The 16,819-nt window shown below is 33.9% G+C and overlaps 1 protein-coding gene and 1 long non-coding RNA gene across 3 annotated transcripts in view; one reads left to right on the plus strand and one right to left on the minus strand.

Annotated features, from left to right (window-relative positions):
- The window catches only part of LOC136804649 (TATA element modulatory factor-like), a 44,558-nt gene that overhangs the window by 21,062 nt on the left and 6,677 nt on the right, over window positions 1–16,819 (plus strand). Inside the window, exons 4-11 of the mRNA XM_067061253.1 lie at window positions 92–209; window positions 483–538; window positions 11,387–11,463; window positions 13,079–13,175; window positions 13,937–14,022; window positions 14,669–14,795; window positions 15,622–15,673; window positions 16,389–16,487. Coding sequence (XP_066917354.1) covers window positions 92–209; window positions 483–538; window positions 11,387–11,463; window positions 13,079–13,175; window positions 13,937–14,022; window positions 14,669–14,795; window positions 15,622–15,673; window positions 16,389–16,487 — 712 coding nt within the window. The remainder of the gene's footprint in view (window positions 1–91; window positions 210–482; window positions 539–11,386; window positions 11,464–13,078; window positions 13,176–13,936; window positions 14,023–14,668; window positions 14,796–15,621; window positions 15,674–16,388; window positions 16,488–16,819) is intronic.
- Window positions 830–11,041, minus strand: LOC136804647 (uncharacterized). Of its 2 annotated transcripts, XR_010846288.1 has the most exons (4): window positions 10,726–11,041; window positions 2,078–2,198; window positions 1,695–1,794; window positions 830–1,526 (listed from the first exon to the last, which is right to left on the minus strand). It is a non-coding gene; the product is annotated as an uncharacterized lncRNA (long non-coding RNA). The 2 variants fall into 2 exon arrangements; XR_010846287.1 differs by lacking the exon at window positions 10,726–11,041 and having other exon boundaries at window positions 2,078–2,590.

The raw sequence follows: 16,819 nt of genomic DNA on the forward strand, positions 1-16,819 counted from the left end.
TAACAACCAATCAAATCAACTAAGACCTTTTGAAAATCCAAACTTGTCCCGAAAAAATTGAAATATAATAAGTTTACTTTCCTTTTTTCAGTCAGTTGGAACAGATGGAAAGTATGCGGGTTACAGAGGATACGGAAATGGAACAACTACGGAAAGAATTCACTGGTCGTATCTCGGAATCGGAAAGCAAACTCAAATCCGTTCTCAGGGTAAGCACGGTGAAGTTTTGTGTTTGAATACAGGTTGTTTTGTTTAGAATCTGTTTCTAAGAATTGTTATAACAGTTCATAGATAATCGGTCTGGCTGACCGTAGACTCCATAAAAACAATCGTATGACATTGTAAAAGTTTTAGTTTACCGGGCTATCCACGTAAAAATGACGTTATGGGGATACAGTACATTGAATTCATCAGTTAAGACAGTCGCGTTTAGGGAGGTTGAGATTTTTAATGTATTTGAATACTTTACATTTTTTGGGTAGGAACGTGACCAATTGAAACTTTCCCTTGAAGAAACACAGACACATCTCCAGCAAAGGTATTTCTATAAATTGTTTAATTCATAGTTCAGATCGGATCGAGATGCTGAAATGTTTTTCTTCTGGGATATTACATAACTCTTTTGAAACAATTTTTCTTCGTCTATTTCAATTTTATATTGAAAACTTTAACCCTTTAATGATCAAAGTCGATTTTGGATCTTATAAAAAATCGTATTGATTAAGACAAACTGGAGGACTCTCATAACTAAATCCTATATCTTCCATTGTAATACACATTTACAACACTACATCCAGTAAGAACAGATGATATCCTATCCCATATAAAATAAACCAGCCGAGGCTGGAAGGTCAGCCAATATAGTTAGATTATTAGTTGGATAGTTTGTAAAGAAGTTAAATAGCTGCGATGGAAGGAAGGACTAGATGCATAAAGAATCAAGCAAAATTGGAAAACTTAATAGAGCTAGAAAATCACTTTGCCTAAATGTTTCTCCAGGTTACTCAAAACTCCTAGTAGTAAGATTGAATAGAAAATTAACATTCCGTATCTAAAGCATTTAAATTCAACTTTTAACATTTTGAAGATAAAGTAAAAATTTAGGGACAAATCACAAAATTTTAGATATGTCCTGTTATAAACTTATACAAAGATTCTATCAAAAATTCAATTGACAGGTCACATAGACGACCATTTACTTTTACAAATAGAAATAGTTTTTTTTCAAATAATAGTTCATTGTATTTATCCCAGCAGCATCTTTGCAATAATCAAACACAAAACAATGCAATACGAAATGGTTAATGGACAAGTATAGATAACACTTATGATATCATTTTGATCACTTTCATTCACTGAGCGAAGAAACGTTATGAATTTCAAAATCAGCAACAAATAACTCTATTATGAACAAAATTTAAATGGTCGTCAGTCGTTGGTTTTTCTTTGACGGCAATTTGACAATGAACAGCATACCGATTGATTGAAACGAATACAATATGAAACTACTGTTGATCGTATATAATCTAGTAGAGAAAACAAAAAATAAAAATAAAAGCTGATGATATAAACTTTCTAAGTTATTTGGTGAATGGAGACATTCAGCAAATGTAGGCAAATGTGACAGTTTCTTATGTAAGAAAATAGAAAAGCCTTCGGGTTTTTGAATGTTTTGTAAGGTTTAATTAAATTACCTGAATGTACTTTGTAGCATCGACTTTGAGTTCGGAGTAACATAGTGACAATTGTTTACGAGTCATGACAGCCAAATGACAATTGATCGTTGATTGATATCTAAAATAACAGAGTAAAATATAAAATTAAAAGGCACTAAACACCCCGATGTATTTATTTGTATTTCCTTTTCAGAGAAAACGTGTGATAAATTACTTCCTTTCGGAAATTGATAATCACTTGTATCACTTCAATAGATTTTATACCAATTGTCTTTAAAAATACCAACCATTGTTAAGAATATACCTATTTGTTAATTTTTTTAAGCAGAGAATTATAAATTGTGACTTTGAAGTATAGTACTCGAGTAGTATTCTCTCAAAATTTATCAAGTCTTACTGACCTCTTGTTTTTGTGACTTTTGTAGCATCTAGAGTTGCTGAATTTGGTGGTGTGAAATCAATGTTTACTCCAAGTTGCCAATGAATCAAAAATTTGTTTCTTTACTTCTAGGTTGTCTCATTCTACCAACGCAAAACGGAAACAGGAATTAGTACTACAACAAAACCATTAACAAATTACCAGCATCATATCATACAAATGTCCATATATTTTCTCCAGCCAAGCATATAATTTTCGTTACAGCAGAACGATTGGAATTAGTACCACAACAAAACCATTAACAAATTACCAGCATCATATCATACAAATGTCGATATATTTTCTCCAGCCAAGCATATAATTTTAGTTACAGCAGAACGATTAACACGCAAATAATATTCCAGTCCAGTCCAACATAGTTTTAGTCCAGGTTTTTTATTTGTATTGTTCATTTTGTTAATTTTGTAACTTTAAATTTTGTATAAATTGATGAGTTGATTAAAAAATACTATAAAAAGTGTAAAAAGAATTTTCAAAAAAAAAATTAAGAGTTAATGCATATCATAATTCAATTTTTAACAAAAAAATGCACTATAAATATAATAAAGAATGTACAAAATTAATATTCCAATTTGATAAAAAAAAATTCATAAAATCCACATTTTTAAAATACTGTACATAAAATTATAAAAAATTATGTGACTGAGGAAAATGTCTTTTGCAACTAGTATCGTGTCCACTCAAAAGTGACAAGTGACGTTTTAAAGAAATTCATAACCATCCAAAAGATTAAAATTTACAAGAAAGTTTCTTTCCTTTTAAAGGCACTAAAAACCTTTTTAAGACAAATTCCTTATTGTCAGTTTTGATTTTTTTTTCTAAGATAGATACGTAAGGGATTCAAAATTCATCAGAATAAGCTGTGATTTATTTATTTATAAATGTACTGGATCGACTTTATAATGATCTAATATACTTTACTCTTGAAGAATTTTGTATCCCTTATGTATCCAACCCTCCAAACACCCCCCCCCCCCATATCAAGCAGTTCAAGCAGTCCAAGCAGTTCAAACAATTTAAGAATCACTCACAATAGTGAAACAAACTCCATCATGGTCGGAGAAATAAATATCCTTTATAAAGCAATTCACTTCTCTCTGGCTAATAAAACTTGTTTTTATATAAACATGGTCCAGAAGGCCACCAGCAAGATGAGTTGGTTCATTCACTATCATTTTGAATGAAGAAAGTATTTCGTTTAGGTCTTGATTTGTTGGATCTAGTGCATCAATATTGAAATCTCCCACAATAATGTCTACATCATCATAACTTGTCAGTTGCAATAGTTCTTCACGGAAAGTGTTTCTTGAAGAATTAGGTGGTCTGTACAAGATTAAAAGGCTGATAGGTTGACTACTAAACGTGTCTTTTTTGAATTTTATCAATGTGTAACCTGCTGCTTTATTACACTCTAAAATTTGAATTGAAGAATTGGTGCAACATGCAGTGTTTTGAAAGCGATTAATTGAATTGTTGTTATACTCAATATTAAAACCATTTAATGTTTGATCAATTCCACTAGTATCACTTGTAGGTGATAGCTGAGTTTCAGTAAGGCATAACAAGTCACTGTTCATTAAATTTTCAGATTTTTTTAGGTCAACAGCATGTTTATTCATCGAGCGAATATTAAGAAGGGAGATATTTAAATGCTTGGGAGAGGTAGAAACAGATGAAAAAGTTTGAACCTTTTGCAAACAACAATTTCTTCTCAAACGTTCATATTCAAGCCCTGCTTCAGTGTTGACTCTGATAGCATTTCTACTATATTCACCAATTAAGAATAGTCCGTTTAAGTCAGTTACCCTTGATAAATTGACATACATTTGACCTTCATTGAAATATCTTTGACCAAATAATTCAAAGCTTACGACTGCTGATTGAAGTGTTAGCCCTTGGACTTTGTGACTAGTACATGCATACGATAGTATCAGTGGAAATTGAGTTCTTCTAACCATAGGTGACTTTTGCTTATTTTTTCTAGTCGCAAAGGTAGATTCGGCTCTTTCGATCAAAGTCCAACTGTTTTCTCTACATACACTATCCAAATTGGATCCTTTTTTACCTGCAGTGACATCATCAAGTTTTACATAGAGCCCAGATATTTTATTATTGCAATCAAATTTGAATCTCATAACTGTTCCAACTTGTCCATTGACTAATCTATCAGCAATGTCAATATTTTTTGATATCAAAACACGAGCACCTACTTTCATTTCAATAATACGAGCTAGACCACCTGTATCTCTTGCTTTAGCATTTTCAATAAAATTCAAATCACTTCTTGTCAGATTTTTTGGTACCTCATCTTGTGCAGAAATTAGATGCTTTTCAGTCGGTAATTTTTCAAGCATTTGCAAATTGTATAAATCTACTGGCTTATTTTCTGCATAAATATGAGTTATATTAGCAGGGTAGTCTGGACTGTCTTTTGTAATGAATCTAGATTTTAAAAGTTCTTCTTTTTCTTCATCAAGTTCACCTAAACGTACTTGATTTAATAGATCTACAAAATCTATATCATCTCTCTGTCTCATGACCTCAGTCAATTCTGCCATTTGGAAACTTCTCCATAATTCAAATCCGACAATACTTTGCATAGATGAACAATCAGCTTTGTAAATTGGATCTCTATAAATTGGTGGGAGTTGATACAAATCACCACAAAGTAAGACCGATTTTCCACCAAAAGGTTTATCAGAACTGAATATTTCACGTAACCTTGAATCAATATTTCGAAATAAGCGACTAGGTACCATGGAAATTTCATCTATCATTATAATCTCAACGCAAGCAAGTTTTTTTTGCAAATTTTGTTTTGACATAGCATTCAAGGGAAATAGCTTTTTTGTAGGAATAATCAAACCAGTGTGAATTGTGGTTCCATTGACATTGATCGCTGCTACACCTGTTGGGGCAAGCACAAGAATCCTTTGTTTAGTAGGTTCTCCTCCTCTGTACATTAAAAGTTTAGACAATGAGTGATAAATTGTTGTAAGTAAATGGCTTTTTCCCACGCCTCCGCCACCGGTTAAGAAAATATGGAATGGCTCTACAATTTTAGGATCTTTAGAAGACAGGTTTTTTACAAAATTTCTTCCCCATTTGTGTATTACATCAAAAATTTCTCTCTGTTGAGGATTAAGAGATCTTATACGAGTATTTATTTCATTATCAGGAAGCAAAATAGATTCCATTGGTATTGCTGCCCTAAATGGTACTGTGTCTTCATTAGCTTCATCATCTGATTCATCATTATTATTTGCAGTATTACTTTCAAGCTCAGCATTTGTTTCATCATTTTCCTGCTGTTCAAAGTCATTCATATTGAGCGTGATGTCAGTTCTAAACCTTACTAATGCATCATCTACTAAACCAGAATATGGTTGGATCAAAGCTCTGTTCCTTTCAATCATTTCTACAACACCTGGTTCAAATAGTTTCTGTGTGTAAGAATTGTGTTCCTGAGAGAGTAACTCATTTTCATTACGAAAAGGATAATATAACATTAACAGATGATGAGCATAATCTTCGGGGTGCTTGTTTCTATTTGGCTCATGAAGACGGAGTACTAATGGAACTTTACGACATTTTAGTTTATCTCGACTGGACAAGAGTGGAACAATATTTGGGTACCCATTTGTTGGATGATTTGATTCAACTAGATCATCTACAAGTTCATTGGGCTGGCAATCATTTTCTTTATTCTCTACATACATGATACTATAAAACCTCAAAAATTCAGCATAACACATGTTTGAAACAGACACATAAATTCCATTAGCATAGTTGTTGGTTGGTCTATCACAATATCGGTCTAGCATATTCTTTTTGAATATCGAGGTACTATCTTCAGGAAGCTCACTTATTTCATTTTCACTAAGGCACATTCTAAATCTTTTCTCTGGTACATTGGTGTTTGCAAAAGTTACACCTGGAAATACTTTTCTTAGCCATAATTCAGGCATGCTAAGATATACAGCTTCTTGCACCGATACTTCCCGTTTTGAAACATAAGCATGCGCAATAGATTTCATTTGCTGATATTTATCTAAATCGTTTTCGAATGCTTCTTGAACAGCTTGGTTCATAGCATGAGACACTTCATCTTCAGTTTTCGACAGATATGCACACATGTAAGTAACAGCCTTGTAATAATTAAATACAGGCTGAATATCCAGATTTGCTTGCCAAGCTTTCAATCCCTCAGTAAAATAATTGTTTACAAAACATGCATTTGAATCACGCTTCAAATATAGGTGAAAATCATCATCTTCAGATACTGACAGAGCATATTCATAATCATTCTTGGGAATATCTAATTCATTAAGTATTTCATCTATGGTTGGAACAGGACTGAAATTTTCAGCATCTGGGTTAAAAAAATTTCTTTTACTTGGATTAAGATTTTCATTTATATATGTCCTTACTTTACTTAATACTTCTTTTCTCAGTGACAGTATTGTTCGTTTTTGCTCTTGTGGCAATTCTTGTGGCAAAGGCTCTGAAACAATAGTTCTCTCAGAAAAAAATTTGCCGAAATGAAATCTACAAGGCGTATTTTTATATTTACGACAAGTTTTCGAATGACGATGTAATTGATAGGTTTTTACAAGGTTAAACAATTCTGGATCTTCTTGTTGTGATGGTAAACAAACTTTAATTATTTTATCAACAAATTCTACGTATTCAGATTTTGTTTCCGGAGTTAATGTTGGCGCATTCAAAATCCAAAGAAAAGAATGAATATGAGGGCTTCCACGTACTTGAAATTCAACCCGAATAGCATAATAAGTTGTTTTGCCAAGTGGACCATCTAAAACAATTTCTTTAAAAAATACTTCAACTCTATATTGAAAATGCCTTGCTACTAGAACAGGATTGCTATTTAACAAATCACACCTTTCATGATAAGAAAGATTCTCAATAAATTCGTTAGTAACATTTTGACCCTTGAGTTTGTAAATTATGGAGATCAATTCATTCCATCTTAGATCAGCACAGCTTAAAGTCAAAAAGAAAGTTGGTGGCCCTAATTGTTTAACCATTGCCAAAACTTCTTGCTGAAATTTTTTCCAATATGCTGGAGTTCCTTTAACTGTACTCATAAAAGCAAAGGCTTTGTCATTTGCAATAAATTGTTTCACTGTTTCTTTGAAATTTTGACTTAACATTCCCGCATTTAAATTAGAGGCTGCAACTTTTCTCATGGCAACATTTATTTGACTGGTCAAAGAGACTTGTTGAATCACAGAGTTAGCAAAAAATATGTAGTCTGGATCAGAGGCAAATTTTTGAGTATAGTTCAATAATCGTTGGTTAAAGTACTTTGAGGGACTCAATTTAACATTGCGTTGAACGTTGAATCCAAATTTACCTTTGGGAAACAAATGAGGATGGGCAAGCATTTCACAATTTTCATCATTCAAAATAGAAATTGGTTTTTTCCCTTGACCAGGTGCTAATGTTAAAATTTCATTATCTATTTCTGTTTCAGTGGGAGTATGGGACATAAGAGTTGTTTCATTTGCACTTGAGCGAAACACGTCAAGTGGGTTTGCTGTTGTCTCAAGTTCTAAAACTGAAGTGTCATTTTGTGTTCTGCTACCCTCATCAGAAATTTCTTCGTTATCATTGCTGGCTGTATTAATGTTAGTAATAGTAACATCTGTATTATTTCCCACCAAAGTTTCATCATCAGAAATGTTACTGACATCAATCACTATATCTTGATAAAGAGGATTGTTATCTTTTAAATAATTTAACATTTGCTGAACAAAATCAGGCCTAATTGCCTCAAAAATTACATGTCCCTTATATTCTAATTTTCTTTTAAGTTTAACTATGACAAGACCATTATCACTAGTTTTTCTTGGCAGGGTATTAGCAATATCTTCTATGTCAATTGGAACATTACAAATTGACCCTTTTAACTTGGGAAACTGACCTTTTGGCATTATTGCAATTTTCTTAAATAAAATTCTACGAGAAATTAAAACCTTTTCAAGTCTGCGAAGAGTACTGAATTCAGTTGGTAGTTCATCAAGGCTTAGTTTGTTTTTAACTGACTGACATGGTAAATTATCTTTTTTGAGCTTATTGTGGCACGTTCTGCAGATATACAGTTTCCCATCGAAAGAAATTACTTCTAAACAATAATCGTCTTCTGGCATGTTGTATTTTTCAGGAGAAAATTTAGCAACTGAACGTCGATATAGACATCTGTGGCAAGAAACGCATATGTAAAAAGGACCTTCATATATAATTTTTTTAAATCTTTTCACTGGGTCATCAGACTGCTTAGCAGAATTTTTTTTTTGAGCATTAATTTTTTGCTTCTCTTTCAGAGTGTCCTTATTTCTTTTGTAGTAAACTCTTTTATTTTCACTTATCTTTTCTTTGTTTTGTTCATTATAAGCTTTTTTGTTTTCATTTATCTTTTCTTTGTTTTGTTCATGATAGGCTTTATTGTTTTCATTTATCTTTTCTTTGTTTTGTTCATGATAGGCTTTATTGTTTTCATTTATCTTTTCTTTGTTTTGTTCATGATAGGCTTTATTGTTTTCACTTATTTTTTCTTTGTTTTGTTCATGATAGGCTTTATTGTTTTCATTTATTTTTTCTTTGTTTTGTTCATAATAGGCTTTATTGTTTTCATTTATCTTTTCTTTGTTTTGTTCATGATAGGCTTTATTGTTTTCTTTTATTTTTTCTTTGTTTTGTTCATGATAGGCTTTATTGTTTTCATTTATTTTTTCTTTGTTTTGTTCATAGTAAGCTTTATTGTTTTCATTTATTTTTTCTTTGTTTTGTTCATAATAGGCTTTATTGTTTTCATTTATTTTTTCTTTGTTTTGTTCATAATAGGCTTGATTGCTTTGCTGACGTGTTTTTTGTCGCTTTCTAGTATTTCCATCAGCACAATTATTTTTACGTTTTTTAGGTGTCGCACTGGAATTTTTCTTTACAAATCGAGAATAACTTAGTTGAAGAATCCTTTTTAGCTCTTCACTTGGTTCATTAATTTGAATAAATTGGATTTGAAAATGTTGAAATTCTTTTTCCCGAAACTCTAAATAAAAAAACTTAACATATTTTTCAAGTTCAAAAATATTATCAAACTTTAAAAGGCACGAAGCTCCATCTCCATTTTCAACTAGTAATCCACGGCTGTCCCGGCTGTGTGAATCAAAGACAAAGAAACATTGGGACCTTTTCATAATAGCTATAGTAAAACCGCCAATAATCATTAAGGTATTAAATTCAGGACTTTGAGTAGTACTCAGTGGAATTTGAAGCATGGGGTAGTCATCAATTAGTTTAGCTTCGCCAGTCTCTAAATTTAAAAAGTCAAGTTCGGTGATAATACCGTTAGTTTCGATAAATCGTGGCATTTCATCGACAGATAAATAATCATTTGTATTCAACAACTTATACAACCTATCACCTTCAATTAAAATTCTATCTAGGTCTGTAGTTTTCCAAATAGAAACACGTCGAAAATGAGACCAGAATATCGCATACAAAGAATTTGCACTACATTGTGTTCCTGCGGTTTGCCCAAATAAATCTATGTTAGCCTGGTTAAAGGAACCTAAAACAGCTTTAGATACTTGATAATTGGTCATGTCTGTAAAATCAATGTACGTAGCAGACCCTTGATCACTTTTGTTTTCTTTAGTTGTTCTTGGACCTGGGTTTAGTTCAATATCACCTGATAATAGAAGGGTATAATTAACTTTGAGAAAAATAAGGTTTGGATCTCCTGAATTAAACGCTGCATTTGGATATTGAAAAAAAATACCATTTTTTGAAAGATGGACAAAATCTAGGTGTGTCTGAAAAAAGGTTGTCTCATACGACTTTGGAATTGCAAAGAAAAGAAGTGCAAAAAGGGCTAAAAATCTGATTGGTTTCAATAGTTTAGTAAAAGCATTATCTGAAAGGTTAGAACCAATTTTAATAGATTTAGAAATACTTTTCACATTTTTCTGAGCTGTTAGAGCAAAACTTCCTATACACACACGATATGCCTCTATAGATATCATATTGCAATTCTGTAAGCTTTAGCAAAAGTAAGGTGAAACGTTTTCAAAAAGTATATGAATATTTGTATAGGTACGGATTTCCCTTCGCACAAGTTTCTAGGTACGGATTTTCCTTCGCACAAGTTTCTAGGTGCGGATTTTCCTTCGCACAAGTTTCTAGGTGCGGATTTCCCTTCGCACAAGTTTCTAGGTGCGGATTTTCCTTCGCACAAGTTTCTAGGTACGGATTTCCCTTCGTACAATTCAATATTATAATAGTCAATTTAATTTGATTCAATAATAGTTTGTATATATACAGTAAGTTCAGTAGATATAATAGGTTCAAGGTTAAGTAGGTTAAGCAAGTTAAGTAGGTTAAGTAAGCTTAGCAAGAGGATGCAAGGAGCTCGCATGCAACCTCTGGGTTTTGTAGCTGCTTGTCTGATATTGAACACAGACAAGCTTATGCTATCTTTTCTTTGTAGCTTATGCAACTGAGGTAAAATTACAATTGCTGCTATCTTTTTTTAAACACTAATAAAAAGCCAGTACACTGTTGAAAAAGGCAGGAAAGAAATCTCACCTTGATGATTGAAAAAGTGTACAAATTCTCATTCCAGCAAAGCCAGCCAAATCTTGTTTTTAATTTTCACAACTGTAGTGGCAACTTATTGGGAAGCTAATACATTTAGCAGAAAAATCATGCTATCATGAATACAGAGATAGCGCATTATTCGGGAGATAAAAGAAGCTGATGCAATAATCCCAATGGCTGATGCAATCGCGCGCGTTTTTTATCCCGGTGTTTACTCGAAAAGAAATCCGTGCAAATATCGGGAAATCGGATTTTTTTTTTGCCGTCTTATGATGATGATGATGATGGTGATGATGGAAGAAAATTTTACGTATTTGAATGCTCAGCTTAGGCTGACCAATTATAGCTTTTTCTTTTCAACGCAACATATACTTGAGGCATTGGGAGACAGGGATGTATCAAACTTGCAAAATTTACGAGATGATCACATTTCACCTTCACTTTTTGACACTTACTTGACTGCGTCTTGCCTAAAATACCGCGGCTTCTTCTACTGACTGTTTCTAAAATACCGCGGCTTTTTTACGTGCCGTGTCATGTAACCTCTTGCTAACCTCTAGTCTTCAGTAAATAGTACAATGCTATTTCATATTTTTACACGTTTGAGTTTAAAGTTTGCTTCATTATTTTTTTGTTTCCATGGTTTCAGTGCGGACCAACAGATTACGTCATTAACGAGTTCGCTGATTGAAAAAGAAGAACGAATCAAGGACCTCTTGGAAGAAGGTATGTTGAATTCATGATATGCACCTTTGCAAACTCTTTTAACATGACATCACGGACCTAAAAGTTGATTGATTGCAAGTACCGCATTGACTAATTATACGTCACTTACAGGCAATCAGCTGTTCAGTCTAAGGTGTGATGCTGTAGACATTGCAATGGTTCACATCATGAATTTTCAGCCGGGGTTCTTGTTTGAAGTTGTTGTTTGACAAAAATACATCGCTCTCTGAATCACCATATATTTTGGTAAATTTGTGCTTCCCACGGATTTTTCACTGGGAAGAAGCGATTACCTTCTTCGCCACCAGAAGCCACGTGATGCAATTTCTAACCAATAAGATTCCATTATTTCGAGATAAAATCATACACTATGATTTAAATGACATAAAATTTGTGTTTACTTATAACAATCAAAGATATTCTTAAAAGGAGACGCGCCTATTTATTCTGAGAAATACCGGGTGCGTCAGAAAAAACTTTGGACGTTTGGTGAGCCACTGGGATCGAGCAAAGTCTTTTTGAAACTCAAAACCACTTTTATTAGAAAGAGGATAGTCCAACTTAAATTTTGAGGTATAGCTTTTTAAGTTGGGTAAAGTATTTCTCAAGTTATAAGCTTTTGAAGTTAAAATTCACTTTTCGAAAAGGGTAAAAAAACGTCAAAAATGGGTAATTAAAATGTTGTGACAATAGACAGTGTTGTCGCGGCATTTTGAGAAAGAGAGATTTTTTTCCATACATCACACTCTTCACAGATAGATTCTCTCAAAAATTCACCAAAATAAAATTTTTAATTGTTGTTTTACAAATTCCCGCTCTGGTATGTTTTATTACCCAGTGGAAACATTAATGACATCGTTAAAAACGTGCACATCAGAACAAAAGAGAAAGAGAGAGATAGAAAAAAAGAGAACAAATTTGATTACCTGTTTTTGATGCATTTTTGCTCGTTTTGATAAGTAATTTTGAGCTTCAAATAGCAATATCTCAAAAAGTTTTGTTTCAAATTTAATGAATGATACCTCAAAATTTGGGATGAGCTGGAGTTTTTACAAGATACTTCACTAATTGGTCATTTAAAGTGATAGAGATGACGCGTTCTTTAGAAAAAGTAATACGATTCTTTTATTACATCTTAACGACCAACCAAATCAAATAAGAGCTTGTAAAAACTCCAGCTTGTCCCCAAAATTTAAGTTAGACTATCCTCTTTCTAATAAAAGTGGTTTTGAGTTTCAAAAATACTTTGCTCGGTCCCAGTGGCTCACCAAACGTCCAAAGTTTTTTCTGACGCACCCGGTAGGAATAAGCAAAGAAAAAATTAAGAATGTGTTCTCTCGTGGGGCGCCAGAAGGGGAAAATGGTAGGAGATTGATATTAAATGAAGCCCTTTAAACCTTTAGTAAAATTAACCATAATGATCTGCTTTCACCAAGTTCTCACGTCATATCGTGTAGTGACAAAGGGGTTATCAGATCTCCCTAATTCTATAATGCGAACTAAATATTGGTTCCCTCAGCTTCAAAGTGATACAAAATACTCTCCGAAGAAAGTTCTTTGTCTTTTGAAGATCAAATTAGAGAGACTCAACTGTAATGTTTTTTTAAATACCAAGGTGAGGCATTGTCGAAGAAAGAGTTAGACTCGAACAACAAAATCAAGAAATTCCGCGCCAAATTGAAAGAAGTCAATGCAAAGAATGAAGCAAGCACGTAAGTCCGATCATAATTTGCCTCTCCAATCCAAAAGTTAGAGCAACTAAACATAACGAGTAGAGTACAATTGTTATATATAAACAGATGAATTATTCGATGTTATTGAAATGCTGACTCGTTTTTTCTAACCAAAGTCCCTGTCGCACCGATAGCCGTTTTTGCTTCTTTTGCCGAGCTCTGAACACATCATACTTAATTATGCTTCGAACATAGGAAAAGTAAGAGAATGCTGTGAGTGTTGGATTAGGTCACTCATTCACTCCGATAGCGGCTGTTAAAGGAACTTTTAGATAAAATCAGCGAGTAGATTTATTCAAGTTCTCAGCTCTGGTTCAAACAAACTGATTTTCACCATTTCTACTCTAATTGTGAATAGGCAGAAAGTTATTTCACAGTCGCAAAGCGTAATGGGTAATCAGGACCACTGCGCGCTAATGAAGACTTATTATTGGTCCAAAGTATTGAAACAGTTTGAAGATTATTGCGTCTAGCCAACAGAAAGCCGTTGTGGAGGCGCAATCAGTCCTGATTACCCATGATTCATTTCGACGATTTATGTATGCATTTCCCACTTTTGAAGTCAATGCAATGAGCTCTTTGAGTCCTTTTCAAGGAAAGATTCTCACTGCTAACTTCCTTTGCACGTTTTGCTTACTCTAGCAATCAGAATGAACAGACAGGAGTTTGTCGAAAATTGAGTTGAAATTAGTTGCTGCCACTCACAATAAAATGATGTACTTTTCTTTTTGTTTTCGTAGGAAGAAGATTGAAGAACATGAAGCAAAGATTGAAACGTTGAAAATTTCTTTATCAGAAAAAGAAAACCATCTCAAAGAAATCGACGGTAATTTTTATTTTCCAAAAGGAAACGTGGTGATGGGTTTAGTGGCATTGCCCAGAATAATTTTTCTTTTCCAAATGGAACATTATTTTACACTTACTCCAAAAAATTACCCGAATAAAAAGCTTAACCGATCGAAATAATTCCTGCGATCAATTCATGAAAATGACTAATCATAATTAAGTCGCTACTTGCTTGATTTTTCTTTAATTCGAGAAAAAATCTACGTTTCCTGAAAATCGAGTCAGAGAGAATTAAATGTACCTTATTTACTCTCCTCCCGTCCTGGTCTGACCAATTTTACGGAGCGATGACCTTGAAATCTAAGGCATTAGTGCAACAAACTAGAGATCCGTGGTTGAGCTTTAAATAAAATAATTTACAGCCGGTAGAGTTTGCCAGTCATTGTATTGTCATTACTACCGCGGATTTTTTTCGGTATACCGCCATAACGACTGTAAACTTTACGCATCTGACACACAACGTTGTTTCAACGTTCATCTAACGTTATATGAACGTTGTGAACGTTAGACAAACGTTGAAATAACGTTGTGTGCCAGCTGGGCTACGCATCTACATTTTCTACTTTTCCTAACCCTGTAACGGACGATAACATCGTCTAAATTCTACGTCGATTCTCTTTGACCAGGCGAGCGGCAGAAATTGGAGCGGATGACAGACTCACAAGAAGATGAGATAACCCTTTTGAAAGAGAAGTTCGATGATTTGGTTGAAAAACATGAAGCTACTGAAACCACCCTCAAAAGTGCTTACATGTAAGTGTTGGAAATAATACCGAGTTAATGTATGTGTGTTATTATAAATGTGTAATTTGTCTAGATCCTGTCTGACTAAGGGGCGACAGTATATCGGCACTTTTACCGTCCTCGATTTTGCAGGTCAGAACTGCGGGTTTTTCCAAATCGCTTCAGACAGTTTACCGTTCTCAAAAGTTCAAATACATGAGTGCTAATGAGTGAAGGTAGAGAGTCTATCACCATATTTCCCTAACACCCTCTCTGGAAGTGCCTGGCATTCGAACATGGTCCATTGCTGTGCAAGTCTTTGATCGTATCTTTCCCGCTACCAATCGGCAAAATGTTAGTGAGACAAAATGATAGCCTTATCCAGATGGCGAGTGAATTTGATTTTGAAAATAATGCGGGGATTTAATTTTCTTTTGACTGTACTAGTAGCGAGCCAATCTTTAGGACCCGTAGCATGTATTCTTTCGCAAAGCAACCGCATGCGTTAAGCTCGAGAAGATAGACTTTCACTGACGCAGTGAGCAGGGACAATTATCCGCTATTCTTGGCGCCGAAGAGTAGAATCGATTATCTTCCACCGCAAGTGATGGTTCAAAAATAGATATGGTTTGGAGACTTTTTGAGAGGGGCCTGCAAATTAGGCCGGCAAAAGTTTTTTGTTGCTAAAAAAACTCCCTCAAAAAAGTCTCAAAGTCTTATCTACTTTCGAGAAAATTAGACGTGGTTGCGTCCCACGAGAGGTGCTACGGTTCAAAAGGTTTAGTATTTTGCGAGTCAAAACATTCAATCTACCTGCCGATAATTAACCTTTCTAATGATATTTTTACCTCAACAGGGAGATCGACAAATTGAATTTGGAAAAAGCTCAACAGATCTCTGAAGTGAATGTAAGTAAACCTCTTTGTTACCTCAGGACTGCTAAACACTCTCATTTTTCGGTAAAACTTTTGAATCTTCACTCCAATGTACTGCAAAAGTGAAAGTATTTATTTGACCGGTTATAATATCCTGTAATTGCAAGAGTAAAATCATTGTGACATTTGAAATAAGTGACATTTGAAGCCAACAATTTTTAATTTTTAAAGATATATTTCGAAACTCTAGCCTAGGTTCCATCATTAGTTTTCTTAATCTAGAATTGAAATAAAAACAAGTTAAAACAGGTTGAAATACTGTAAACAAGCATTAGCAAAAATTCTGAAATCTCTAAAAATATCTCTAATAATGTCTATATAATATCCTGCTCAATATTATGAGCCCGTATAATTGTGTTCCCTAACTGAGCGTTCTGTGTTGAGACCGTGTGTTGAGTGAGTAGCGTAAAGCATTCGGCTACGTCGTCGTTGTCGTTGGTTCAATCTCCGGTCTGGTCATACCAAAAACTTACTTCGTATAAAATTGTACTTGATGTATCTCTACTTGATACTCAGCAATTAAGAGAAAGATCAAGTGTAAGTGCAGAAATCCAGGGAAAAAGAGTGGTGCCCTCCCCTACCGTCGGGTAGATAGCCATCGAAAGAGGAGCCTTTGCGTTGCCTCCAACTGCGGTCGCAGACTTACTAACTTACTGATTTTGAGAACTGAGATAATTTTTTTCACCAGGAAGCAAACGCGAGTGCAGAAGTACGAAGTGAACTGGAACAAAAGCTAAAAGAAGTGGAAAAACAATCCAAGTTCGGCAAAGAAGAATTACAAGAACAGGTTAGGACACGCTTCTATTATTTTTATTTTTCTCGTCTTGAAATATTTTGTTGCTACAGTTGACCCTCGCTATAAATCGGGATATCTCGAACGGGGGATCTTAAATGTTCAAATTACAGAGAAGTTCGAATTGCAGAAAGTGTATTGAGAGGGTTTCTCCTTGACGGGGACTGCGAATATAGCAAGATTCCAATAAGCGAAAGTCGACTGTATCTATTCAATAGAATTACTTGACACCTCAGTCAAGCCTACCCACTTCAAACCACTTGGTCTTTACATTAATTTTCTTAAGTAAAGATATAAGATTTCAGTTGAAGCTTTCTATTGGTCTG

This window comes from Clytia hemisphaerica, unplaced genomic scaffold, assembly GCF_902728285.1.
Source record: "Clytia hemisphaerica strain Z4C2 unplaced genomic scaffold, Clytia hemisphaerica genome assembly, whole genome shotgun sequence".
Taxonomy (NCBI): domain Eukaryota; kingdom Metazoa; phylum Cnidaria; class Hydrozoa; order Leptothecata; family Clytiidae; genus Clytia; species Clytia hemisphaerica.